This window comes from Podarcis vaucheri (genome assembly GCF_965113315.1).
Source record: "Podarcis vaucheri genome assembly, chromosome: 8".
NCBI classification, from domain to species: domain Eukaryota; kingdom Metazoa; phylum Chordata; class Lepidosauria; order Squamata; family Lacertidae; genus Podarcis; species Podarcis vaucheri.
This window is the reverse complement of record NC_138766.1, coordinates 47,249,732-47,276,374: the sequence shown is the minus strand read 5'-3', so window position 1 is coordinate 47,276,374 and position 26,643 is coordinate 47,249,732. Positions and strand designations below refer to the sequence as shown.

The 26,643-nt window shown below is 39.9% G+C and overlaps 1 protein-coding gene across 1 annotated transcript in view; it reads left to right on the top strand.

The window, feature by feature from the left end:
• Positions 1 to 13,491, top strand: part of SMCHD1 (structural maintenance of chromosomes flexible hinge domain containing 1) — a 64,604-nt gene extending 51,113 nt beyond the window's left edge. The window contains exons 38-48 of the mRNA XM_082235180.1: positions 757 to 883; positions 1,067 to 1,186; positions 2,607 to 2,692; positions 5,371 to 5,490; positions 6,425 to 6,615; positions 7,589 to 7,698; positions 8,985 to 9,055; positions 9,284 to 9,455; positions 11,482 to 11,640; positions 12,758 to 12,875; positions 13,149 to 13,491. Coding sequence (XP_082091306.1) covers positions 757 to 883; positions 1,067 to 1,186; positions 2,607 to 2,692; positions 5,371 to 5,490; positions 6,425 to 6,615; positions 7,589 to 7,698; positions 8,985 to 9,055; positions 9,284 to 9,455; positions 11,482 to 11,640; positions 12,758 to 12,875; positions 13,149 to 13,248 — 1,374 coding nt within the window. The 3' untranslated portion in view covers positions 13,249 to 13,491. The remainder of the gene's footprint in view (positions 1 to 756; positions 884 to 1,066; positions 1,187 to 2,606; positions 2,693 to 5,370; positions 5,491 to 6,424; positions 6,616 to 7,588; positions 7,699 to 8,984; positions 9,056 to 9,283; positions 9,456 to 11,481; positions 11,641 to 12,757; positions 12,876 to 13,148) is intronic.
• The last annotated feature ends 13,152 nt before the right edge of the window (positions 13,492 to 26,643 follow it).

Here is a 26,643-nt window from a genome sequence, read left to right as displayed (position 1 = left end):
TCTCTTGCACATGTGTCACTTTTCCTTACATTTTTCATTTAGTTTTTCCTGTGTTTTAAGAAACTTTAGATACTAATGGGCATGATCCAAAGAAAATAAGTAAATTTATAGCACAGTCCTCTATATATATATATATAAATTCTCACAGAGTTCAACAGTGCTCTTACTCCCAGGAAAAGGTTATAGGATGGCAGGTTTAAGTCCTGTTTATTACATTTGAAGAATTAAACCTATAAAGCTTATTGAAATCAATGGTTTCTTTCAATCATGTTCAGTATTTACAAACTGGCACCCATTATATTTTAGTGCTTATTGATGAGAAGTGATTCTTTTTTTTCTTATGACAAGCTCTGATCCCTTGGGATCTACTGTCTGCTTCCATGGTAATAGCAGTAACTTTAACTCCACATTGGGAGTTGAATGTTTTGTTTTACTACGTATTATTCATTTCGGTTCTCTCCATGCTGCCTTTTGTACTATTTTAAAGTATAGAATAATGAATAAAAGCTTACCAAGAGAGCATACAAGGTATAGATATATTTCTAAATTGAAGCTGCATTTTATGTCTTACATTACAATGTAAGATCAATGGTACATATAACCTTTTAACCTTGAAAAAATACTTTTTGCTAAAAATGTTCTGTTAGTATATGTCAGAATTAATATGGAATGAAAGTATAGCTAATTTTTGCACAAATATTTTTATATACAGCAATCTGAAATCAATGATAAAAATATATGTCTGTTTTTCTTCAGGATCTTGTGCTGGCAGAAAATAGTCCAGGGAGAGATAGTACTGAATATATTCTTGTATTTGAGCCAGATATACCTATTTTGAATCGACGTTTGGAACCTTATTGTCTGCCTTTTATTTTTTATGATGGTGAGTTTCAAATGTTTCTAATTATTACTTTCTAAAATGTAATGTGTATTTTCCACAATGCTTTTAAATCTTTTTTTCTTGCATTCTTTCAATTATCAATGCAACATTTCATTTTGTACTTGGTCTTTTCCCAAAATACCCACAAAGTAGAATGGATTAAATTGCATTTTTTTTGTTGTTTAGGTTATAAGAAACAACAGCAGATGGCCACACTTTCAAAAGAGAGAGACGAGCTTTCTAAGTCAATAACTGCATACAGAGATACGTTTGACACCACTAATCAGCTTCTAACTGAAATGAAGCGTAAGTAACATACAAATACTGTTTTCATTTGAATGTATTTTTCATTGTTACAGACCAAGAGTTGCTAGCCTTTAGCACTTCAGCTTTACCAATGGTGAGGGATGATGAAAATTATAGTTTAGCAGCATCTGCAGGGCCACAGATTAGTAAAGTTGCCATGTATTTTTATATGTGCTACTCCTTTTCAATAGTGCTTAAGTATAGTTTTGGATTGTGCAAATTAAAATAGGTCCAGATATCAAGCCTTTTTGAATACATCTCTTGTTTTCGCATCAGTCATCTAATGTCGCAATGACATCAGGTGGTTGACATTGTCACAGGTGAGGGGAGATTGTCAGGCGTGTTGTGATGCACGGCACAACAGGGCTGAGCTAGCTTTGCAAGCTCTGCACTTGGTGTTTAGGAAACAATGAGCACAGGATTTGGACTGAGCTATGATGTACTGGTTCACAATATACAGCCACTCCCTGTGAGTAATTTCTTCATCCAGTAGTATACACAGCTATTTGGTGTGAATTGAGCTGTACGCATAGATCTCATTCGCACATTACCTTTAATCACAGTTGAAATAAACTGTGCTTTAATGTGAATGAGTAGAATGCTGGTGCACAACGCTACTGAGATCACAGATGCTTTGCATCTGCCCTGCTCCTGTTGCAGCCATGCTACCAGAAACAAGCCACAGTCTGGTCTGCTTGTTGTCAAGATCTAGATTCATGGCCTGTTTGTCTTCTTGACTTCCTCTTGTGAGTTGTTTGGAGAAAAAGGAACTATGAGTCCCAGTTCAGATGACAAGATGAACCAGACCATGGCCGATTTCCTGGTAACACAGTAGGAACAAGGCAGCAGCAAACCGTCTCCGATTTCAGCATCCTGCATGCTACTTCACATTAAACCAAGCACCAGCATGCTACTTCACATTAAACCAAGAGTGGCTTTAGGTATGTGGTACGTGGACCAGACCATAGTGTGCTGAGAGCTGATTTTGTGACTGCAGCCGATGATAAAAGAACACAGCTGCAATCATGGAGATCATTCTGATTGCTCGCTGTATGTATTGCGGATCTTTCTTTCTGTGGCCACGTATTCTTGTGTAGACATTCAGAAGAGTGATTTGACCCCAGAATTATTTGATAGTTTACGCACTCAGCCAAGAATTATCACCACTGAAAGTATTAAGCTTGAGATGGTATCAGACATTTGTCTGTGCCTGCTCTGATATTATTATTATTATTATTATTATTATTATTATTATTATTTTGCACATGTGAATCAACAGTTGATGTTAATTCGGTGGACAATGAGACCAATGGCGTGGGTGGTTCCTCACCACATGACAGCGTTAATGTGGTGTGACCTGTGTGAACTTAACCTCAGACCAGCCTTAACTAATTTTTACTAATTCAACACATTGTTTCAGGTCAGGTTCAGGAGGCTGAAACAAGAGAGGCTCAACTGAAGGATAAACTGAAAAGACTTCGGATTGATATACCTCAGACTAACGCTGTATGGCTTTTTTCATTTTCTTTCATTTTTATCCATCAAGATATCTAATAAAATCCTAGTGAGGACAAGTAAAGTATGACTTCAGGAAAGGCTTACACAAAAGTATCTATAGCATACAGTTCTTAGCCTCATGCCTAGATAGATGACCCTACAAATTTCTCGCAAGGTTTAAATAGAAGCAAGACTTACATTTTCATTAATACCGTATTTTTCGCCCTATAGGACACACTTTTTCCCCTCCAAAAATGAAGGGGAAATCTGGGTGCCTCCTATGGGGTGAATGCAGGCTTTCGCTGAAGCCTAGAGAGCGAGAGGAGTCGGTGCGCACGGACCCCTCTCACTCTCCAGGCTTCAGGAAGCTCTGCGCAACACTCAGGAGACCGGCTCCGAGGGTTGCGCAGAGCTGCCTGCAGTCCCCGGCTCAGCACAGCTCTGCGCGGCTACCGGGAGCCGGGGGCGAAGCCCCGCCCCGCTCCAGATGGCGGCGCAGATCTGCCTGCAGCTCCCGGGACTGCAGGCAGATCTGCGCCGCCATCCGGAGCAGGGCGCTAAGTCCCGCCCCGCTCCAGATGGCGCGGAGCTGCCTGCCATCCCGGGACTGCAGGCAGATCTGCGCCGCCATCCGGAGCAGGGCGCTAAGTCCCGCCCCGCTCCCGATGGTGGCGCAGAGCTGCCTGCAATCCTGGGATCAGCGCAGCTCTGTGCGGCCACCGGGAGCGGGGCGCTAAGTCCCGCCCCGCTCCGGATGGCAGCGCAGAGCTGCCTGCAGTCCCGGGATCAGCGCACTTCTCCCCATCGCCAGCCCCACAAGCTCGGGGGACAGTGGGGAGGCAGAGAGTGCCTTCCCACTGTTCCCCGACCTGGTTCTTCCAGCACCGCACCTGGGGGGGAAATAAATTTTTTTTTCTTTATTCCCCCCCCCCCCAAAAAAAAAACAGGTGCGTCCTATGGGCCGGAGCATCCTATGGGGCGCAAAATACGGTACTTTCGTTTCCACTTAAGGTTTCTTTTTCTCAAGATTGTCACAGCCATTGTTAAAACTTTTCCAAGCCCCCATTTTCAGTCTTCTCCTGTCCTTCTCAAGTGTATAAAGGGGCAACATGGTCTCTTACTCACTGATGCCCCTTTTATTACAATCTGCCAGTCGTATGGAACTATCTTGAAATTGTATCTTCATGGTGACTATTTGGTATGGCTCTTGGTTTTTATCTAGTGACTCACCTTTGGGATTGGGGTATCAGTTCATGTCACCACCAGTCCTATTTTTCTAGAAAAAGAAGTGCCAGAACTCACCGTGGATGCCTCCCTTGTTCTATTATAATGGCAATGGCGCCCACCTGAGAGGTGCTGGAACTGAGTTCCGGCAAATTCCAGCTGGGGAAAAACCCTGGTCACTACAAATTATAAGACTGTTTTGTGAGAACATGGAGACACAGTGCATATCAGGAACTGAGCCATGCTGAATCTCACCACATGAAGAAACTACAACCCAGGTGCAATTTCAGGTGACCTCCATATGGCAGCTGTTTCACATGAAGTGATCCTGAATTTGTGAGAGAGCACACACTCATTGTTCAGGAAAAGTAGAATGTAAGTTGCCTGTCTTAGGAGCCCATTAGTTAGCAGTTTGCCAGCTGATAGCCAGGTAACTTTCAGATTCTACTATTTGGTTCAAATGAGCAGTGTTTTGAAGCAAAGCTTCTAATCTGCATCTACAGTGTAATCTTGTGCATAACTACTCAGAAGTCAGTTCCATTGACTGCAGGTATTTAGCCGTGTTAGTTTGCCATAGTCGAAACAAAATAAAAAAAATCCTTCCAGTAGCACCTTAGAGACCAACTAAGTTTGTTATTGGTATGAGCTTTCGTGCGCATGCACACTTCTTCAGATACCATTGACTATAGTTTGGCCTACTCCCATGTAAGTGTGCATAAAGTTGCAATGTCAAACTATTGTCTGTTGGATACAGCTTTTTACATCAAGAACAGAAAAATCCTAACTTCATTTTGAGATGTTTAAGTGTGATAAATTCACCATGTTACTTAAAATTCAAATCAGAAAACGAATAGGTTATATCCAATTGGCGCACCTTCACTAATCCAGGTGAATCTTCTGTCATTGTAACATTGATCAAGGGGACTTTAGGGAGGAGGGGAAATTGCTGAAGATCACATTTATGTCTGTTCTTTGACAGAAGGCTCTGCTTAAATCAAAGAGCTATCTGTGAGTGGAGGGATACCAGCTAGATACAATGCAAAGTACTGTATTTACTCGAATGTAATGTACCATCAAATCTAATGTGGACCTTGATTTTCAAAACCTTGAAACCAAAAAAGTATTTGGTGGAGAATGTAAATGCACCATCAAATCCAATGTGCACCCTAATTTTCAGGGCGTAATTTGGCCAAAAAAGGTATGCATTACATTTGAGTAAATATGGTCTTTAATAATGCTTCATATGCAAATAATCTACTCTGGTCATGTTGAATATAAAACTAAACCATGAAGAATAGTTTGTTTAACCATACTGTGCACACAACTCAAGCTCTTTTGCTTTACGACTCCCTTAGTTCATACAGACTAGAGCCACTAGCTCAACATTACATCAAAATCAGTACTTGTGATTTATTTTACTTGATGGTGCATACCTTCAGTAAAGAATTTATCTTAATTTTCAGCTGCCCTTTGCTTATTCTCTACTAAAAGAGAAAATCTCTGAGCGGGAAGGAATAATGAAACAACCTAGAAGAACATGCACATGTTCTGATTATCCCAAAGACAAAGATGTTTTGGGCAAGGTGAGTTTTGTCTTAATTTTTTATAAGATCATCTAATTAAAAAAAACAAAAAACCCTAGTCATCTAGGATACCATACGCTGTTCTCTCTTTTCATTACACATGAAATGGTGGTGTGAAGATAAGATAGTGGGTAAGAAAAAATAAAAATAAGAAAATTATTAGTTCTTAGGACGTTCTGTAGTACTTTCCCCACATTTCCCCCTATCATTATCTTTATTATCTATACTAGCAGTATGCAGTATAACATAATATTGTGAGCTACATGTTTTTCTCTTTTTACAATGGACCCAGAAATGAATACATTTTATCTATATCTATATATAGTTTCTCTATTTCAGATAGGACTAGGTCTTTTACATAGCCAAGTAATCCAATGGTTGAATCTACTGGTAGTTTGTATCCCATTATTTCTTCAGTTTTGTTGAGTATACTTGTCAAAAAGGGTCATTTTAGGGCAAAACCAAAAAAATACGACCTATGTTATATTTTATATTTTTATTTTTTTACAATATTGCCAGCAATAGAGAACTGTAATTGGGGCCTGTCTGTTATAGCAGATGAGAATAGAAAAGGTGAATAAAACTTCCATAAGGGCACTTGTTAATATTACCCCAGGAAGCCAGTAACACTGCAAAGGAACCATCTCGTTTCTTCCTTAACTTCTCCTGTCATGTCACACTGATGGATAGTGCATGCATAACTGTGTCTTTGTGCACAGCTACTTCCATGTCCTGCTTCTTGTCTCACCTTTCCTGGCTACAACAAAAATCCTTCAAAAGGCGGTATCTTTGTGATTTCCTGTAGGCTTGAAGCCTAGCAAAAATATCAATGTCTTGACTTTCTAACTAGACTGAGGGCACGGGGAATCTATATTTTTCCTCCCATTAGGGGGAAAAATCTCATCCTTTCAAATTCATTATTTTATTTTGTCAGATTTCACACTTAGCACAAATTGAAGATAATGAAGCAGCAAAGGTTATTTCTTGGCATTTGGCAAGTGACATGGACTGTGTAGTCACTTTGACTACTGCTGCAGCTCGCCGTATCTTTGATGAAACCAAAGGTCAGCAGCAGGTGTTGCCTCTTGATTCTATTTATAGGAGGAGTCTTCCAGACTGGAACAGGTAAGGTTTCTGTATTCTTTCCTAATCTAAATAATGCTTGGTATTCAAATTTTCAGAGTTCTTAATATTTTCAGATTTTTTAAGCAATAGATGTATGGTTGGGAAATCAAATTCTGTGCCTGCTTTATAGATTGACGGCCCATTCATTTTGTGTCTGTTGCATCCATAAAATCCTGATGATGACTTGTTTGTTTTGTCCATTTGTTTGTCCTGTTAAATCTTTTTCTTCCCCTTCTTATGGTTCTGGTTCATACGATTTCCATTGTACAGTCGAACCTTGGTTTTTGAACAGCTTAGTTCTCAAATGTTTTGGCTCCTGATCACCGCAAACCCAGAAGTGAGTGTTCCAGTTTGCAAACTATTTTTGGAAGATGAACGTCCGACAGGGCTTCCACGGCTTTTGATTGGCTGCAGGAGCTTTCTGCAGCCAATCAGAAACTGTGCTTTGATTTCTGAACATTTTGGAAGTCGAACAGACTTCTGGAACGGATTCCGTTTGACTTCTAAGGTACGAAAAGGTAATCGTAATTGCTTATGGAAATACCAACATCCACCAGCATAATGTCTAAACACAAAGTCTGAAATCCTAACCCCACATACCTGGAAGTAAGTCCCATTGAATTCAGTGGGATTTGCTTCTGAGGAGATGTGGTTAGGATTGTGCTGTAAATATTGCTTAACTTTTATTTGGTGAAGGGTTGTGTTCAGTGGTTGCCTGAGCAGAAGGCAACTCATGCAACAAATCTTTCTCCTCTTCCAATGCAGCTGATTGCTGAAGCAAGATCCCTTTGCTCAATTCTGGGCACTTCCCCTGTATGACACAGCCCCCGTTGTTCAGCCCATCCGCACCAAAGGTTTGAGGGTTGCTGGAGAAGGAAGGGATGAGAAAGATTGGTTGCATGGACTGCCTTTCACTCATGCCGCCAACATCAATGCCAAAAGAAAATAACTTCTTTGACTTATTTCTAACTAGGCCTTTACCTCACTTACAAAATGGAAGAAATACTTTCAAGGCTATAGGAAATCCTGTGTTTGCCAGGAACTTGCTAACATTTCCGGAGCACACAGAGAATTGCCAGACAGGTAAACATCATGGGAACAGCAAAACTTGGAATTATAGTGTGCTCTGATAAGTTTAGCGGCAGCAATTTTGAGAGGTATGAAGTCTTGTCTCATATATTCATATATATATATATATATATATATATATATATATATATATATATACACACATACACACACACACATATATATATATATACACACACACACACACACTATCATCTTCTCAAGATTTCTAATCATGTCCCAGTATTTTTAGTTGGGGGGAGGAGTTCACTACTTGGGAAGAATTTGTGGAAGTCCATTACTTTAATCTTGAGAAATACTGAAATTGAAAAAATATTCTTTTTTTTTTTACATATGAAGGAACAGTGAAAAATAACCTAGTGTGAGATGCTTTTAAGGCATTCATAACAAAGTCGTTTATTAATCTTTCAGTTTTAAAGAAGAAATTCAAAGAAAGGAGGGATATCCATGATGGCTGTAGTTTTGTCAAGCAGACATAAATCTGAACACTTTTCAGATCATTAGAATGATTTTTAGTGGTGTTATTGCTCAAAGCTGGAATCAAGTGAATGTGGTGCTCTTGCAGGAGGGCAGATTTTTTTATTCAGTCTTGCTACTAAATTCCAGCTATAAAATCCCAGCTGGAATTATGTTTAAATGTTACCTCTGATAGTCATGTGACTAGGAAGTAGGAATCTGTCAACTAACATTTGGAGAGGAAGACAATTAAAAATTCATCCCCTCTTGCAAGAGTAATTTTCCCAAATATCTGGCCACATTATTTAAATGACACTAAAGTATTAAACAAAATTAAATGGTCCTTTCTGTATCAAACTGGAGATTTTCAATATCAATTCCATTTTTAAGACATGGATCAAAGCTTTTCCTCCACGTCAATTGATACTATCACTGTTATATTCATTTTTGAAAACCATGTACATGGTATGTTATGCTTGTTACTTTTGACTTGTATTATACTAGTTGTTGGGAGTCAGAAGTGGGGAGAGTGCTATTGCGCTCATGCTCTTTGCAGGCTTTACATTGGCATCTGGTTGGCCACTGTGAGAACAGGGTGCTGGACTAGATGGGCCTTTGGTCTGATCCAGAAGGGCTCTTATAGTAGCAGTATTTCCCCATCTAGTATAGCATTTCAGAGTTCCACTGAACTATGTCAAAATATCAGTTCTGTGTTCTGTATTTATAGTCAGCCTTATACTGGGTAGATGATAAAGGAAAGAGTGGTTTGTATAGAGGTTGGAATTCTAAACATTAAAGTCTCATTATTTCATTTACCTTTCTAGTGTTTGGGATGCTTTTAGGAGATGCCATTCTTATTGACAATTTGGATGCTGCCAATCATTACAGAAAAGAGGTGTGTATTGCCACGTTTCCGTTTTGTACATACATGAGAGAGGCAGAGGCAGAATAGAATTCATCCGTGTTTCTATAATACTTGCAACATATAGAAGTCTCAAACACCTCTGAAGTTCCTTATGTTGTTTTGAGGTTCACTTCAGTGGGTCAGTGTTGTTAAAGTTACGTGTTGCATGTCACAGGCTTGCCACATATTTATTAATGAATATTAAACCTATGTGTACAGCTTGTTAAAAACACACATTGCCCAGCATTATTGACAAGAGACGGAGAGAGAATTCGTAGCAATGGAAAGTTTGGAGGTCTTCAGAATAAAGCCCCTCCCATGGATAAGCTTCGAGGAATGGTTTTTGGAGCACCTCTGCCGCAACGATGCAAAGTTCTCTCTGAACAGATAGGTGTGTTCAAAGCATAATATAGTAAATAATTATTTGTACAGCTTTTCTTAAAATTTTACTGTTTTTAGAAATTCAGTCTGACTCTTAACTAAATATACTTGGCATTTCATATTGCTGCTGAAACAATTGCAATTACTAAATGAGAATCTGGTGACATTAGATTCTTTTAGCTTTCTTGCATGTGTTTGAGTTTGCTGCACGGTCCTTTGGTACAGGCAAATCATCACAGATTAATAAAAAATGTATTCACGTAATTGGTAAATAAAACTTTGTAAGCAATTATTCTGAAATGAATCGTGAAATATTGTCTTCCATTTTCAATCGCTATTGTATTTTAATATTCTGTTGGAAGCCGCCCAGAGTGGTTGGGGAAACCCAGCCAGATGGGCAGGGTATAAATAATAAATTATTATTATTATTTGCATCAATAACCATAGTTAGAGATAATGTGACGCTTACAGCTCAGTTTTCAAATCTAGGACTTGGTGGCATTGTGTTGATGGCCTAGTGCAAGACTCCAGGTTAGGATATCGTGCAGATTCTGTACCAGTGCAAAAATATGTGATGCCCATTGCCAAGTGCAATGATGTGGGATTGAAAAATTTCCACTACTATAATTCTGTGCAAAATTCCCCTTTTTAAACTCTATAGTAAGTGTTCCTAAGACTGTATCTTAGATTCACTTTGTTAATCCCCACCTCAGTCAATTATTTTCCTACTTTTGGCTACTGGAAACACATTAATGTATTTTATACAGCACATAAAATGATATACTTTTCAGTTTTGTTCAGTTAATTTAAGAGATAAACTTGTTAAATCTGAAATCCATCAGTGTTTGAGACACTGGGGGGTGGGGGATAATGAAAATCCATATCACTGCTTCTGTGACATAGTTCTTTGGTAGCATATTGCCCTAAGTGCCTTTGAAGTTGGGTGGGCCTCTTGATTGTAATAAACTTTTAAACAATATAGAGTTTGTGTGATGGAACAGAGCAATTTAATCTCCAAAACTGTGTTTTTAAGGCCATATCATAAATTACCGTGTCCTTATACAGATACCATTTGTGTGTAGTTTAAATGCAGAGTAAATAAAATGTGAATGTTGATGGCTACATTTGTTACAAGTGTTCCTAATCAGTGGTGGGAAACCTGACCAGCAAGCCTAATTTGGCTTGCCAGGCCTTGGAGACTGGCCCACCTAATGGTTTGGGGCAAATCATGCACACCTTTCCTGCATCTGATTTCATATACTGTAGTAACATCAGATGCAGGAAACTTCAAGTTGTGGCTAAAATTAAGATGAATCAGGAGTGCATTGTTGATTCTTCCTTTGCGATTGAATTCAAGCCAGGTGATGAGATCCTAAAGTCATGCCTGCAAAGGAAAAATATCCCTTTGCCTTGCACAGCAACAGAAAAAGGTGCCAAATTCAAAAAGTGCTGGCTTTTTAGTGCAAAAGAATTGACTGTGTGCTTAGAGTGCATTTCCAATTCTTCCTTTGAATTGATTGCTAGAGTTTAAGCCTGGAATGCAAAGAATCCTTTGCAGGGGCTTGCTGCAGGGATCTACAGAGTGCACCCATTTCTGACCAAAAAGAAGGACTTGCTATTTTCTGCAAGCGTCTTCCTTTGCACCTGACTTCATATATGACATCTCACCCACCTGTTAAAATGCCTGTGAGGGTGGTAGAGCTCAGAATCTAGCCCACCAGCTAGATCCTGCTCCCCCACCCAATCTAAACACATGCAGTTTTCTCTAGACTACAATGATATATATTTATGAAATTCATTATGTTTGAAGAATATTTAAGTAACCTTTTTATAAGAAAAAAAAAGTTACGCACACAATTTCATTGTTATCCTGTCCATACTTATCTAGAAGTTAGCCACAGTGAGTGGGGCTTAATTTGTGAGTAGATATGTGTGGTACTGCACTGTTAACAGCTTTACTGTCTGTTATTTATTGCTACTGTTCTTAAAACTTTTGGCCCTGTGCCTTACTATCCTATTATTCTTGTACATGTTAGATCTCCTTCAGCAGTACCAGAAAGCAGTTACATGGCTTACTAATAAGAAGGCAGACCTTGATTTCCACGAGCAATCATATAATAGTCCAGAAATGAATAAAAAGAAAAAAGAGCTTGCAGACCAGGAAAAGAGACTCAAGGCAATAGAGCAGGAATTGGGTATGTTACTCACACATTCACTTTTACATGATGGAGTTGAAAAGTTAACCATTCTAATTATATCAGAAACTCATTCTGGGAATTTACAATTTCATAAATGAATTCTAATTTAACTGCGTCAGATTTATAAAAATTCTGAGTACATTTTAAAGATGTGAGCTTCAGCTTAAGAGAGCCAGTGTGGTGTAGTGGTTAAGAGCAGTAGACTCGTAATCTGGTGAATCCGGTTCGCGTCTCCGCTCCTCCACATGCAGCTGCTGGGTGACCTTGGGCTAGTCACACTTCTTTGAAGTCTCTCAGCCCCACTCACCTCACAGAGTGTTCATTGTGGGGGAGGAAGGGAAAGGAGAATGTTAGCCGCTTTGAGACTCCTTCGGGTAGCGATAAAGCGGGATATCAAATCCAAACTCCTCCTCTTCTTCTGGTATGTATGTATCCTGATACAGCATTCTAACATAACATATTTATAATATATAATGAGATATGAACTTGGAAACACAAGTAACAACAATTGTATAGTTCTGTTTTTCTTTGGTGACATTAGGAAAAACAAGTGGGGCCTCCAACAAAATGTTACCATGCGGAGCACTCTGATTCTGTGTTCCAGCAGTCCTTCCAATGCCACTATCTTCTAGGATACCTCATGCTCCTCCCACAGTTTTCTAGTTTTCCTCCATGCAGAAAGCAGTGGTTTTTGACCACAGCCTCCTTTGTCTTTGTGGGGCTTCCCACTCTCTTTCCACCCCACCCCCCAGGAGAAGGAGAGGCATATGTGTGGCTATATGTACATAGGATGCATGTGTAAGAGACAGGGAAATTCAAAATGTGTCCACTGGTTCAAAAAGGTGAGGGAAGGAGGTTGATCTCAGAGGAAGTGCCCCCTCTGACCTATCTTGTGAGCCCAGTTTCACAAACACAGGGTCCTTTCTGCAGGAAGGGAAATTGTGGGTTTATTTGCAAATAATTACTTGTGGATAATACTCTCAGACCTTGAACTACAGCTACTTTTTGTATTAGCTTTAAAAATCTAATTCATGCTTGGTATGCTTGTGCCTTTTATTTCTGAAGTTATATGTACTAGATTTGAAAACAACAGTAATGTTTGTGATCTTCATAGGCATTACCTCTTCTGGTCGATGCTCCAAATCTTCAGTTCACATGGAAGAACTTGATACATTTGACAATCCTAGCCCTCCAAAAAGAATGCGGAGAGAAACAGCAAAACGGTCACTCAGGTTTGTTTGTGAGATTCTAAAGTAGTTGGTTGTTTTTTTAAAAAAAAATGCCCAGTTTTGTGGTGTTTTTGCATGAATATGCATGTACAGGGAATATCCTACAACTAACTGATTCCACCTGACAGTGCTAGTAATACTGCATATAGTCTTTGCATGAGGGTAAGGAAAAAGAGAAGAAGGGAAAAGGGAAAGGATAACTACAACAAAAACCTTGCCTGATATTTGTATTACATTTATGCAGTTTTTAAAATGACCTGTGCTTATTTTTTGTAGTCCAGAAGAATGGGTATCATCTCCTCCCATGAAGAAACAGCAGCAAAGAGCAACAGATACATCAGATGTTAATGGAACAGCCCGAAAAAAGAAACCATAGACTAAACAGATTTCTTTAAAAGTAACTGTATATTGAAATATGTACAAGCTGGGGAAAAATAAATTCATGTTAACCACCATTCTTGTATACTTCTAGAGAAACGTTGTTAGTAACAACTGTTAAGCTTTATTTTGTATAGCTTTTTCTATGGTTATTAGACTTCAGTATGTGGAAGTAATAAACATGCTTTTTTATTTATGATAACACATTCAGATTTTACAATAAAATTGCTACAATACTACAGATTTTTCTATTACTATATAAGGTTGCAATTTAGATTGTTTGAATGTGTTCCCTAAGGGTTTTTAAAATAAAATAAAGTGTTGTATCCATATGTAAAGTCCCTAAGCACTGCCCCCATTAAATCTGTGGAGAAGAGCTGAACTAAAATGATTGATAGACATTCTTATGCTTTTATTCACTACTTGTATGAAAGCAGTTAGAGGCATTTTTCAAAAAATGGTCAGATTTGCTACTACTCCAGATGCAGACAGATGCCACTGATTGGTTATGAGCAGCAACCTGACACATGGATACTATTATCTGCCAAAGTAAGTAACTTGAGTATGTTAATTGTTCTAAATTGGCCACTACCTTCCAGAGACCAGGTGATATATGCTAAAACACAGCTTACAAGTCTCATCTGGCAGAAGGACCACTGTCTCCTGCAGTGATGAAACAAGGGCCTAAGTGCAGGTTGGGGAACCTGTGGCCCTTCAAATGTTGACCCACAGCTCTCACCATCCCTGGCCATTGGCTGTTCTGGCTAGAGTAGATGGGAGTCCAACGGCATTTGGAGGACCACAGATTCCCCACCCCTGGGCCTAGTGGGTTCATTTTAAGAGAACTCTCAAGCAGAGAGGATCTGCCAGGCTCTCTCAGGCATAACTGCCCTAGATGCTCCAGCTAAGCCTGCAAAATTATGAGACTCAGATCACATCCATCCCAAGTCAAGAGTGAAGAGAACAATCAGCAACCCCTTCAGGGTCTCTCTGGTGAGCTACAGCAGCAGAATATAGGAGAACAGTCTGGTGGGAAGTGGTACACATCCCAGCCATTGAATGCCAGGCTAGGGTGAGAGGGTGATTGTTCAGTGATTCTCTGAGAAGCCTATTCCTTTGTATAAACAACTAGAGAGAAAGGGGAAGGTGAGGAGTTAAATGAAACCCTTAGAGGACTTCCGGTTCGGCGCCAGCGCTAATGGCTGCTCTCTCTCCGAGCTCCGGAGAGAGGAAGGCTCTGCGAGTTCGGGTCTGACCCGCTTCGGCAAGCGGGGGACCCCTAAAATCACAGGAACGGATCCTGTGAACAAGGAGATTCGGTGGGCACCCGAAGCGCCCCCTCTTTACCGCAGAAAGAGCCTTTTTAAAGGCTCCGGAACGACAACGGGGGAGCGCGGTGCTGAGAATCGCTACCCAGCCCGCAGAGTGAAGCCGCGTCGCCATTAGTGGAGAGCGTCGATTCCCTTCCTAAACAATCTGGACAAAAAGGACCCGTGAGTAAGACTGAACCTGTATTCGTGTCAAAATTATTTGAAATTAGGCTGAAAACGGGGAAGGCAAAAATTAAGGAAGTCTGCCTTCCCCCGACTGCATGACAATCGAAGCAACGAAAGTTATTAAGCTGCATCCGTAAGGGAAAATTGTTTTTAATTGCCTGAATCCGACATTTGGACTTTGATCATCCCCTCCAGCTTGCAGGGCAGAGGGGAGGAAAAAGTGACTTTACAAGCTGCATGATTAATTTAACGGAAAAGGAAAACTTCTGCAGCCCCCAACCTGGTACGAACTGCTCATAAAACAAAGGAACACTGAACTGACTTTAAATTCTTGTGAAGGTTACAAAGTGGAAGCTTTACTGTTTACTTGATACAAAGTTTTGGGACTTGGTGGATACAATTTATCAGGGAAGGCTGGGACTTTATCTATTGGGAAAGTGCTGCAATATACATATAGGAGCCTCCTGATAAATTTGTGTTATAAATACTCGTAATTTCGGTTTGCGGACATTCTGATTTGCTCCCTCTAGAGGGTAAACTGAAAGTTGCTACGCTTTGAGACAGTGGAATTTTCCTTTTGGTGAAGGCTCCTGTGGGAAACGACCTTGGGATATGAGTGGCCCAGCAGACGAGATAACCACGAGAGCAAAGACAAAGCAGCTACAGCAACACAAGAAAAGAGGCTCGATCTCAGGAATAACATCTACAGTGACAACAGGACAAGAAAGAGGTGCAGCAGTCTCCATGGATGCAGTATCGCAAGCCCTTCTCAAGATAAACCAATCCCTGGAGAATTTGACAAAGCAAACGGCAGAGAATACTAAGAAATTGACAGAGAATTCACAGAAATTGACAGACTTGACAGCTAGACTCGACTTGAATACAGAATCTATAAACAAGCTTACGCAAGAGAACTCTGCCACACGTCAAATTGCGGAGGAAGCTAGAACTATTGCTGGAGAGACGCAGGAAAAATTAGAACCGATTGCCAAAAAGGTTTATGATCACGACGAAACTCTGGCATTGTGGGAACTACAAAGAAAAGAAAGGAATTTGAAATTACGATCAATTCCAGAGGATGAAGGAGATAACCTTACAGACTTTTTAATGAAGGAGTTTGCAGATGCCTGGGAAGATCTAGAGGAAGACGAAATCCAAATTACAACGGCTTTCAGATTGGGCAGAAGACAAAATAGAAAGGTACCGAGAGACTGCTTGATTACCTTGAGATCAAAGGAGGAAAGAGATAAAATACTAAGACTGCATTTTGAAAAAGCCTTACAAATTGGAAATTCACCGATACAGATTTTTAAAGATATCCCCAAACATATTCTGGACTTGAGAGCTTCTTATAAGGACCTGGTCTACTTGCTCAAGAAGAACGATATTCGTTTTAGGTGGGAATTCCCACAGGGACTGTCCTTTGACTACAGGGGAAAGAAGGTTAAAATAAAGACGACACAGGATAAAGACAGGTTCCTGCATAAAAATCAAGAAGATCTACAGAAAGGAACTGTAGACCCAATTGCTGAGCAAAAGGGTGTAATAGATATCTTGAACCTTTCGTTTGGACAGAACCTTCCGCTACCAACAGAGGAGGAACAACAACTGGGAGCAGTTGGAGGAATACCAGAAAAATAACAAGATGGCCCTGCAATTCCTTAGTTGGAATTGTAATGGGATGAACATGCCTTTGAAGAGACGACAAGTATTCCACATTTTGTACAGAGAACAACTGGACGTGACTTGCTTACAGGAAACTCACATAACTAGAGCCCACAGGAGACTACTTATGAATAAAAAATTGGGACAAGAATTTATCTCGTCGGATAAAGTGAAAAAAAGAGGAGTTGTGATCTATGTAAAAGAGAAATGGGCTCCAAAAATGATTTTTAAAGATGAAGAAGGAAGATATTTAGCGGTGGAGATACAAGTACAAGGAGAAAAATTTTTGATAATTGGGATTTACGCACCAAATGAAGGTAAAGCGGAATTCTTTAAAAAACTTCATGAAACTCTGATGGACTATTTGGATTACAATATGATAATTATGGGAGATATGAATGGTGTAGTTTCTACAAATATGGATAAGACACAAAGACTGACACTCACTAAAGAAGGGAGACTCCCTAAGACTTTTTTTGAAATGACCGAGAACATGGACTTAATAGACATTTGGAGAACAAGGAACCCTCTTGAAAGAGAGGGAACCTTTTTCTCCCAAGCACAGATGACCTGGACCAGAATTGATCAAATTTGGATCACTAGTGGAATGGCTCCGAAGATTAAGACGGTAGAGATCTGCCCAAAAACCTGCTCCGACCATAACGCCGTGAAGATGGAAATGAAACTTACAACAACTGGTCAGTTTAGGTGGAGAATGAATGACACCCTGTTTCGAGATAGAGAATTCCACTTGAAGGCCCAAAAAACTTTAAAGGACTATTTCGAAATCAATCTAAGGGGCAATGTGGAAAAAAGAGTGGTCTGGGACGCAAGTAAAGCTGTGATGCGAGGGTTTTTGATTCAACAAAACTCAATAAAGAAGAGAAGGCAGAAGGAGAAAAGAGAAAAAATTTTGGAAAAGATAAAAGAAGGAGAGAGAAAATTAAGGTCAAAACCAAAGTCCCAGAAGATTTTGAGGGAGATTAAATTATATCAAACACAATATATGGAATTGATGAACCAAGAGATAGAGTGGAAAATAAAGCAAATGAGACAAAAGTCATTTGAGTCGGCAGACAAATGTGGCAAGCTTTTGGCATGGCAACTTAAGAAAAGACAGAAATTAAACACAGTTACAAGTTTAGAAGTGGATGGAAGGACTATATCTAAACCAAATGAAATAAGAAACTGTTTCGTGAGTTATTTTAAAAAACTCTATTCTCAAGGAGCACAAAATGAAGAAGATATAGATAAATTCCTTAACAAATATGGATTACAAAAAATCTCCCCTCAAAGTAAGGTGGATTTAAACCAGAGAATATCAGAACAAGAGATAGAGGGTGCCATTCAGGACATGCAATTGGGCAAATCTCCAGGACCAGATGGTTTGACTTCCAGATATTACAAATCGCTAAAGGAATGGCTGATTCAACCGTTAAAGGATGTCTGTAATGAGATCTTAGAGGGAAAAAAGGCACCCGAATCGTGGAAGGAAGCATATATTTCACTCATACCAAAGACAGAGACTGAAAAGACTCAATTGAAGAACTACCGCCCAATCTCGTTACTCAATGTGGATTACAAAATTTTTGCAGACATTTTAGCAAAAAGATTTAAAAGAGTATTGATGGAAAAGATCCACAGAGACCAAGCAGGCTTTCTCCCAAAGAGACACCTCTCAGACAATGTTAGGATTATAATAGACATTTTGGAAAAGTTAGAGGTGAATATAAACACCAAAGCAGTTTTGATATTTGTGGACGCGGAGAAAGCCTTTGACAACATTTCTTGGAGTTTTATGAAAAAGAACCTTCATGGGATGGGGGTAGGACAAGGTTTTGAGAATGGTATGGGTGCAATATACTCTGAACAAAAAGCTAAGTTGATTGTAAATAATGTGATAACGGAGGAACTTAAGATAGAAAAAGGAACACGACAGGGATGCCCAATTTCCCCATTGCTTTTTATTTCTGTCCTGGAGGTTTTGCTGAATATGATTAGAAATGACCAGCAGGTTAAAGGGGTACAGGTCGGAGCAAAACATTACAAGTTAAGGGCTTTCGCAGATGATTTAGTCCTGACTCTACAAGAGCCATACACTAGTACGAAAAAGGTGTTGGAGATAATCCAACAATTTGGCCAGGTAGCCGGATTTAAGTTGAATAAACAAAAAACTAAAGTCCTAGGGAAAAATTTGACAGATATAGAAAAGAACAAGTTTCAAGAAGAGACGGGTTTGACGGTGACCAAGAAGGTGAAATACCTAGGGGTTAACTTAACATCTAAAAATTTGAATTTGTATAAGGACAACTATGAAAAATGTTGGACAGAAATTAAAAAAGATTTAGAAATATGGTCAAACTTGAGATTATCAATGTTAGGCCGAATTGCAGTAATTAAGATGAATGTATTGCCTAGAATGTTATTTTTGTTTCAAACTTTGCAAATACTTGACAAGATGGACTGTTTCAAGAGGTGGCAGAAAGATATCGCGAAATTTGTCTGGCAGGGCAAAAAGCCCAGGATAAAATATAAAATATTAACAGATGCAAAAGAAAGAGGGGGATTTGCCCTGCCGGACTTAAAATTGTACTATGAAGCAGCAGCATTCTGCTGGTTGAAAGAGTGGATGCTCCTCGAGAATACAGATATCTTGGACTTAGAAGGTTTTAATAATGCATTTGGTTGGCATGCATATTTATGGTATGATAAAATTAAAGTGCATAGTGCCTTTAAAAATCACATTGTAAGGAAAGCGCTGTTCAATGTTTGGATGAGATATAAAGACTTGTTGGAAAATAAAACCCCTAGATGGTTGTCACCTTTAGAGGCGAAGGCCCACAAGAAACTCAATATGGAGGTCGGATGGCCAAAGTATTGTGAGATTCTAGAACAAGATGGAGAGAGACTGAAACTAAAGAGCCATGAAAAACTAAAACCCAAAGTACAAGATTGGCTCCACTATTACCAAATAACGGAGGTCTTTAAACAAGACAGGAAAATTGGCTTCCAGGTGGAAAAATCAAAACTTGAGACAGAATTGTTAGAACCCAATACTAAGAATTTGTCAAGAATGTATAACTTGCTGTTAAAATGGAATACACAAGATGAAGTAGTTAAATCAGCCATGATTAAATGGGCACAGGACATCGGTCATAATATAATGTCAGCTGACTGGGAAAGGTTGTGGAACACCGGAATTAAATTTACGGCATGTAGTGCCTTAAAGGAAAATGTAATGAAAATGGTTTACAGGTGGTACATGACCCCAGTCAAGCTGGCAAAAATTTATCATTTGCCTGACAATAAATGTTGGAAATGTAAAGAAACTGAAGGTACTTTTTATCATCTTTGGTGGACGTGCCCGAAGATTAAGGTCTTCTGGGAGATGATATATAATGAAATGAAAAAGGTATTTAAATATACCTTTCTTAAGAAACCAGAGGCCTTTCTCTTGGGCATTGTCGGCCAATTGGTGCTAAAAAAAGATAGAACTTTCTTTATGTATGCAACAACAGCAGCAAGAATATTGATAGCAAAGTATTGGAAGACACAAGATCTACCCACCGTGGAAGAATGGCAGATGAAAGTGATTGACTACATGACTTTGGCGGAAATGACGAGCAGAATTCGAGACCAGGGGAAGGAGACTGCGGAAGAAGATTGGAAGAAATTCAAGATTTATCTTAAGGACCATTATAAACTTGAGGAAGTTTAGAATGTCGAGATTCGATAGAGACAAAGGGTTGCAGTAATACAAGATCAGAATAAGAAAGGACTATAATAAATTAGAGTTGGAAAAAATATCTATAAGTTGCTGCAAAATTTGGACATGAGGATGCAGAAAGGGGAGGTATGGGGAAGTCCGAGGAAAGAAGTTTACGAAATGACATTATGAAACCACACTTCTTTGTTTGTTTGTTTGCTTTTTTGTGTTTGTTTGTTATAAAAACTTTTGTAAAACTAATAAAAAATATTAGGAAAAAAAAAAAATAAATGAAACCCTTAGATGCACAGAGACAGGTACTAACCACCCTAATAAAGGAAGATATACTGGGAACAGCAGATCTATCCATGTTTTCAGTGGTGGAGTGTTCTATCCTGTTCCATATCATCTGGGACAGGAAGAAAACGACCTCTCAAAAGAGTTGGGAATTTTGCTGCACTGCAATTATATTTTTATGAAATATTACTAGTTTGATCTTCATAGAGTCATAGTTTTCACACACTATAGTAGTATTGTCCTAAATTACAGGGTTTGGTGTTTTTAAGTGTTCCAATGCACGCACCGAAAGAGGATGCTCTGGGTCACGTTCATAGGTATATATAGGTCCCTTGATTCATTTAGCTTGCGTCCCATTGGCCTTATTAAACCCAGCATCAAGGGACCTACCAATTGGGTGTTGTGGCTAATCAATCAAACCCACACAACACAGGGTTTGGTTGCCAGGTCTCACCACAACATGTGCCCCCTTTAAGGCAGGACCCGATTTGTTAGTGATCCTGTGCTCTGTACCAATTCATAGAATCATAGAATCTTAAAAGAGTTGGAAGGGACCCCAAGAGGCATCTAGTCCAACCGCCTGCAATGCATTAAAGGATTCTATTAAAAGGAATCTGAACCAAGCTGAAGTAACCACATTGACTATATAGAGTCCCAGATTTTAAATAGTTTACATATGTGAAGCTCGGGGGACTTCTAGCTCAGTCTGAGAAAGCCAAGCAGACAGGTCTGAGAAAAGGCTGCTTTACACCAGTTGTGCACAACTAGAGCTGAACTGAGGCCTTTATTATCTCCTCTATACCCATTCTGAGGCTATCTGCTATCAGATTATACATGTGAGTTGCAAATAGGCTTAGTGTGTCAATTTGTTTTTCTGGTGCACATGTTTGGTAAGTATTTATATAGAAGCCCAAACACCAGATTTCTGTCTTAAGGAACTAATAATTTAAAAATTGAAAGTAGGAAATGCAATAGAAGGAAATAATTGGGTAAATACATGCTGGTATAAAATCCCAAGAATCCAGTGTTTTATTTTTTCTGCTACAAATACAAGGCTGAAAATGTGTGTTCAAAATCTATTCAAATCTCAAAAGCTAGAACTTGAGTAGGTCTCTAATGGCAGAGATTCTAGAGTTCCTCCAAGAGTCTGTTCCAAATATGTTTAAACTTTAGCTGGTAAGCTGGGTTTAGTAAAGATGACGACTCTGGGGAAAATCATCCACAGAGCAAGTATTCCTTAAAAAGACTTAAAAATTAATTTACTTGCAATATACCCATTTGCTCGCTCTCTCTGTGAAGATTAGCATTACAAATTGTGATGGAGAACTCAAAGGGAGTTCAAAGAACTAGCCTTCTGAAAGTGTTGTCACTCAAGATGCTTTTCCTACATCAACACAGTGACAACACAGGGCCAGACATTAAAGGTGTGTGTGTGTGTTTCATAAATCTTTCAAGATAACATTTGTGAGAGCAGTGGAGCAGTTAGGTAATTTTAGACTCTACTTAATGGTCTTAGGACCTCTTTTGATGATAGTGCTTTACTCACTGCCTTGTGGGACATCTTCATGGGGGAAAGGGCTAAGGAGTAAGCCCTACACAAATCCAGAGTGGGGTACCAAGGGTGGTTTGATGGAGTCTTGTATGCTTCCTTCTGGCAACTCCTGCAGCCAAGCTGGTCCCAGATGTATTGCTTTCCTTTGGACCATATTAGTGAGGCCATGGGGAGGGCGGTTGTTATCCAGGCAGCCCAGGACCTCCATATACACTGCTACAGCTTGCATCCCAGACAGAGCCATAGCAGGTGCTGTAACCTTCCAGCAGTGCATTTTATTCTCAGAAGGTTTTCTTACTCTATTTCTGCAAGTCTATTTTAGAACATGCTTGTTATCTCTTGCATGCATGTTAACTGTTCATGCCACCTCTCTCATTAAGACAGCTATTCTGAAGACTGTCAGAGCATTCATTAGGTTTCAAGTATGCCATATTATTAGTGCTGCCAGAAACCATTATTTTTGACATCTGGAGAAGCACTCTGGTTTAATTAAGAGAACAAATGAGGTGCCATTAGTAACCTATATTAGTCAAGACTATATATGTTCTGGGGAGAAGTTATATCTATGTTAACTTTTTTTCTCTGCAAGTTCAAACTATTATCCTGAGCATAGTTTGCAGCTTTAGAGCCAGTGTTGACAGTCTTGCATTATCCACTCAAAACAGCAAAGGGAAATATAATGAGTGAATGTGAAAAACCTAGACTGGGTCTCACAGCACTTGAAATTAATCGTTACGCCCTGAATCATATTAAGACCACTGTAAGGCTTCTGTTACTCATTTCTGTGCTCAGATCAGTCTTCCAGTATCCTGGAAATGAAGGACTGTGGGGTTTTCCATTTCTGGTACCAAAAACAAGTTCCAAGGTTGGACAGATTTTACTGGAAAATGGCTTAAAATGTAGCCATCTGTATAGATGAGTCTAAATTAAGGCACTTGCTCTGTATAGAGCTACACTGTTGTTACCAGTCATTAAATGCACTGCTTTGCTTTGCAGGCAGTCATGACTGCTTAAACTTGTGTTTAGTGGGATAATACTCAGAGGGAAAACAGAAAAACAAAGGACTCCTGAGACTTGTGAATTACAGCATCTGAGTAATGAAGTCCATATGATTGCTGTCGGAAGACAGTTTGCCATTTATGGCAGCAATGTATATCCCAGGCTTGTATTCAAGAAGACAATTAAACCAACTCACGTAGCATTCCTATTGCCATGGAATAGACTTTTTATTTTAATAGCAACATAGAAAGAAGTTTGGCAGTCATATAAATATGCAAGGCTTCACTGGAGCCAAGTCTCAGCCCCAGCACATATGAAATAGCATATTAATGTATTTGTGTGGGTATCTCCTGCTACAGAGGGCCAGTGTCCTAACATGCCCCCGATCTACCCACCCTTCCTTGAAGCAAACTATGCACCATCTAGGGATTTCTGGGAACGGGCTCTAGAAAAGTCATATAATGAGCAGATGCAACCTTCCCCCTCCCCCCGAATCCAACAGATGCAGCTTTTCTTGTCCCTGCAGAACAAGCTGCACCTGTCAAAAATCTACCACAAAGGGAGAGAAGAATGGTTACTCTCCTTTTTCAAAAGATGTACCACTGATTCACCCCACTCGAATCTGAGTTTGGGGAGAGTTATATCTATGCTAACACCTCTTCTTCTGTACCGCTCAGTTTTATAAATCAAAGCACTGCCAACGCATCCTATACATTTTCCTGTCATTTGTCCAAACGGCAATGCATGCCAAAATGCATGCATGCATGCCAAAAGCCAAAGCCATGCTGTATTTAAATTCATATCCCAAACTTCTCCTATAGGAACTTCTCATTTTGTATCTTCATCATCACCACCACCACCACCATTACCACCACAACAATAATAAATGCCCCTTCAGGTTTAACAGTATGTCCAAACAGAAAGCTGTGGGAAAAGAAAGCCTTTTCATCACATGTGGAAAACATTTAGTCAAAGATCTTGGGAACACTCCCAGAAAATGGAGCTGTACTTATGTGAGGCAGCCAAGAATGCCTCTCTCTCTCAGACAGCCTTTGCCATTTGAGCACAGTGCTGTAAACATTTGTTTATTCCAGCTTCTATTTTGCCTCTTCCTTACACTTCAGGCTGTTAATCGTTTTTTCAAAAAAGTATTGCAGTAAAAATAGTATGCCCAGCTAAATGTGTATATAAAATGTAGAAATTAAAATGACCCCACACTTGCTTAACTTAAGATGGAAAAGGCCAACTCAACAACAGCAAATGTTTTACAGCACATAGGTTCAGACTCTGAAGAATCTTCATATATTTATATATTACATCTAGCATAAAAGGTAAAGGTAAAGAGACCCCTGACCATCAGGTCCAGTCACGGGCGACTCATCTCGCTTTATTGGCTGAGGGAGCTGGCGTACAGCTTCCGGGTCATGTGGCCAGCATGACTAAGCAGCTTCTGGTGAACCAGAGCAGCACATGAAAATGCCATTTACCTTCCCGCCGGAGTGGTACCTATTTATCTACTTGCACTTTGATGTGCTTTCGAACTGCTAGGTTGACAGGAGCTGGGACCGAGCAATGGCAGCTCACCCCATCATGGGGATTTGAACCACTGACCTTCTGATCGGCAAGCCCAAGAGGCTCAGTGGTTTAGACCACAGCGCCACCCATGTCCCTACATCTAGCATAGTCTTACCTAATTAAGTTTGTATAACAGCTCATCGGTGACATCTAAGTCTGGGATTTTCTTACTATGCCCAGGAGCATCTTTTCTGCCCTACATTTGAAGAAGGGTTCTGGGGAAGTTGTTCATTACTTTGTGTCAATTTAGTCAGTTGTATCAAATATATTATCCTGCATTTATTCTCGGATTCTCCATGGGCAGTGGGTTCTACAATTGAGCAGCAGCTACCAAGAACACTAAGGGTGCAGCAGACTTCCGCTTTTGTGACAGGACTTTCCACTTTCTCTCCTCCTCCTCCTCCTCCCCTGTCCCCGCAAACACCTCCCCCAAAATCTGTTCTTATGGGTTGGGGGACTTTTTCAAGCAGATTGGTGGACCTGAACTGGCAAGGACAGGAGGGGGAAAGCCCTGTTGCAACCATTGGCACAACATTAGATATTGCCCTACATGTCCACATTAGTAATGCAAAATTATTTTATTTGCTAACTTTTACTAGTATAAAAATAACTAGCATAGTCATGGTACAAAGTTGGGATTTCCTTTCGCACAACCACAACTCATACAAAATAACTACTATAGCATTTTTAATATATATGTCAACTAATGCAGTTCGACAATGTGTAGCAATGCAGATGTTGCTGGACCCCAGCTTCCACCAGTCCCAACCAGCATGGCAAATGGTCAAGGATTATGGGAGCTGTAGTGTAACAGCATCTGGAAAGTCGCATGTTCCCCACCCCTGAAATAAAGAGAAGCAGAGTTTGGGGAAATTGTGTTGTTTTTCCCCTCACTTATGTCCCTAAAGGGTGGAGAATGAAGCTTAGGCAGCAGTTGGCTTATTTGATGTTTTGTTACTTCATTAAAAGGAAGCAATTGACAGTTCACCAGTTAATCTCACTCTCTGGTTATACAAACACATTTGCCATCTAAGGCGAGGGGGGAAACTTGGTGGCAGAATCAAAATATGTTTTCGAGGTAATTTTTAGCACAGCTGAAACAGATGTAACTTGATGTGATATTAGATCAAGCCAAATATTTTCTATATAAAGACATGTCAGTGTTTCCTGTTATTTTGATTAAGTCACTGTTAATATTTGGCACTTAGTCATTCAGATTAGAACATAGCAACGACCTCAGTAAATGCATTATTTTCTCTTGTTGCTTTGCGGTAATGGAGAGATATATGATTAATTTACTGGTCTTCAGGGATGCAAATAATTTTATTTCCTTTCAGGGTGTATATGCATCAGTCATAGTCCATGGCAGCCTTGTCTAACCCCATGACCTCCAATTCCCATCAAGACCCAACCAACTTGCTTATCACATGCCTGCTGGCTGAGGCTGATGGGAATCAGAGTTCAGAACATCTTGAGGGCACAAAGATGGGGAAGACTATGGCTCTTTCGGGATTAGACTAGATGCTGTTGTCTTTTCTCACCAGGAAGAGGTCTTGAAGCATCCATAGGCGCCGACTCCATGGGGCTTGAGGGGGCCCGAGCCCCCTCAAAAATTCGTTTGGGGGGGCTCTGCCCCCCCATAATCTCGGGCGCCCCTCCAGCAGAGCGCCACCGCCGCCCCTCCCCCAGCCCAAAATGCACAGGGTCAGGCTGCATGCCTCCTGCCCTCCCTCCCAAGCAAAAGCTCCACCCAATTTCCTTTGGAGCTGATTAATAGGCGCAGCACGCTCTCCCCTATTCGCTCATGAGGAGGCGGCGCCACTTTATTTGCATATTCATGAGCTTATTTATTATTCATGAGCTTTCCCGGGCCCCCCCAATATTTTTTATAAGTCCGCGTCCCTGGAAGCATCCAGCAACTGTTCACTGATATTAAGCGCAATATACTTGCAGCTGTAAATCAGAGCCCAGCAGAGTATTTAAAATATGTTTCTAACACTGTAAATTAGAATGAACATGCTGTTGTTGTTTTTATAAAGCAACTCTGGACCCCTGTTAGAACAGTATCACTCTAGAAAAGTTATTACCGTAAACAGTTCAGTA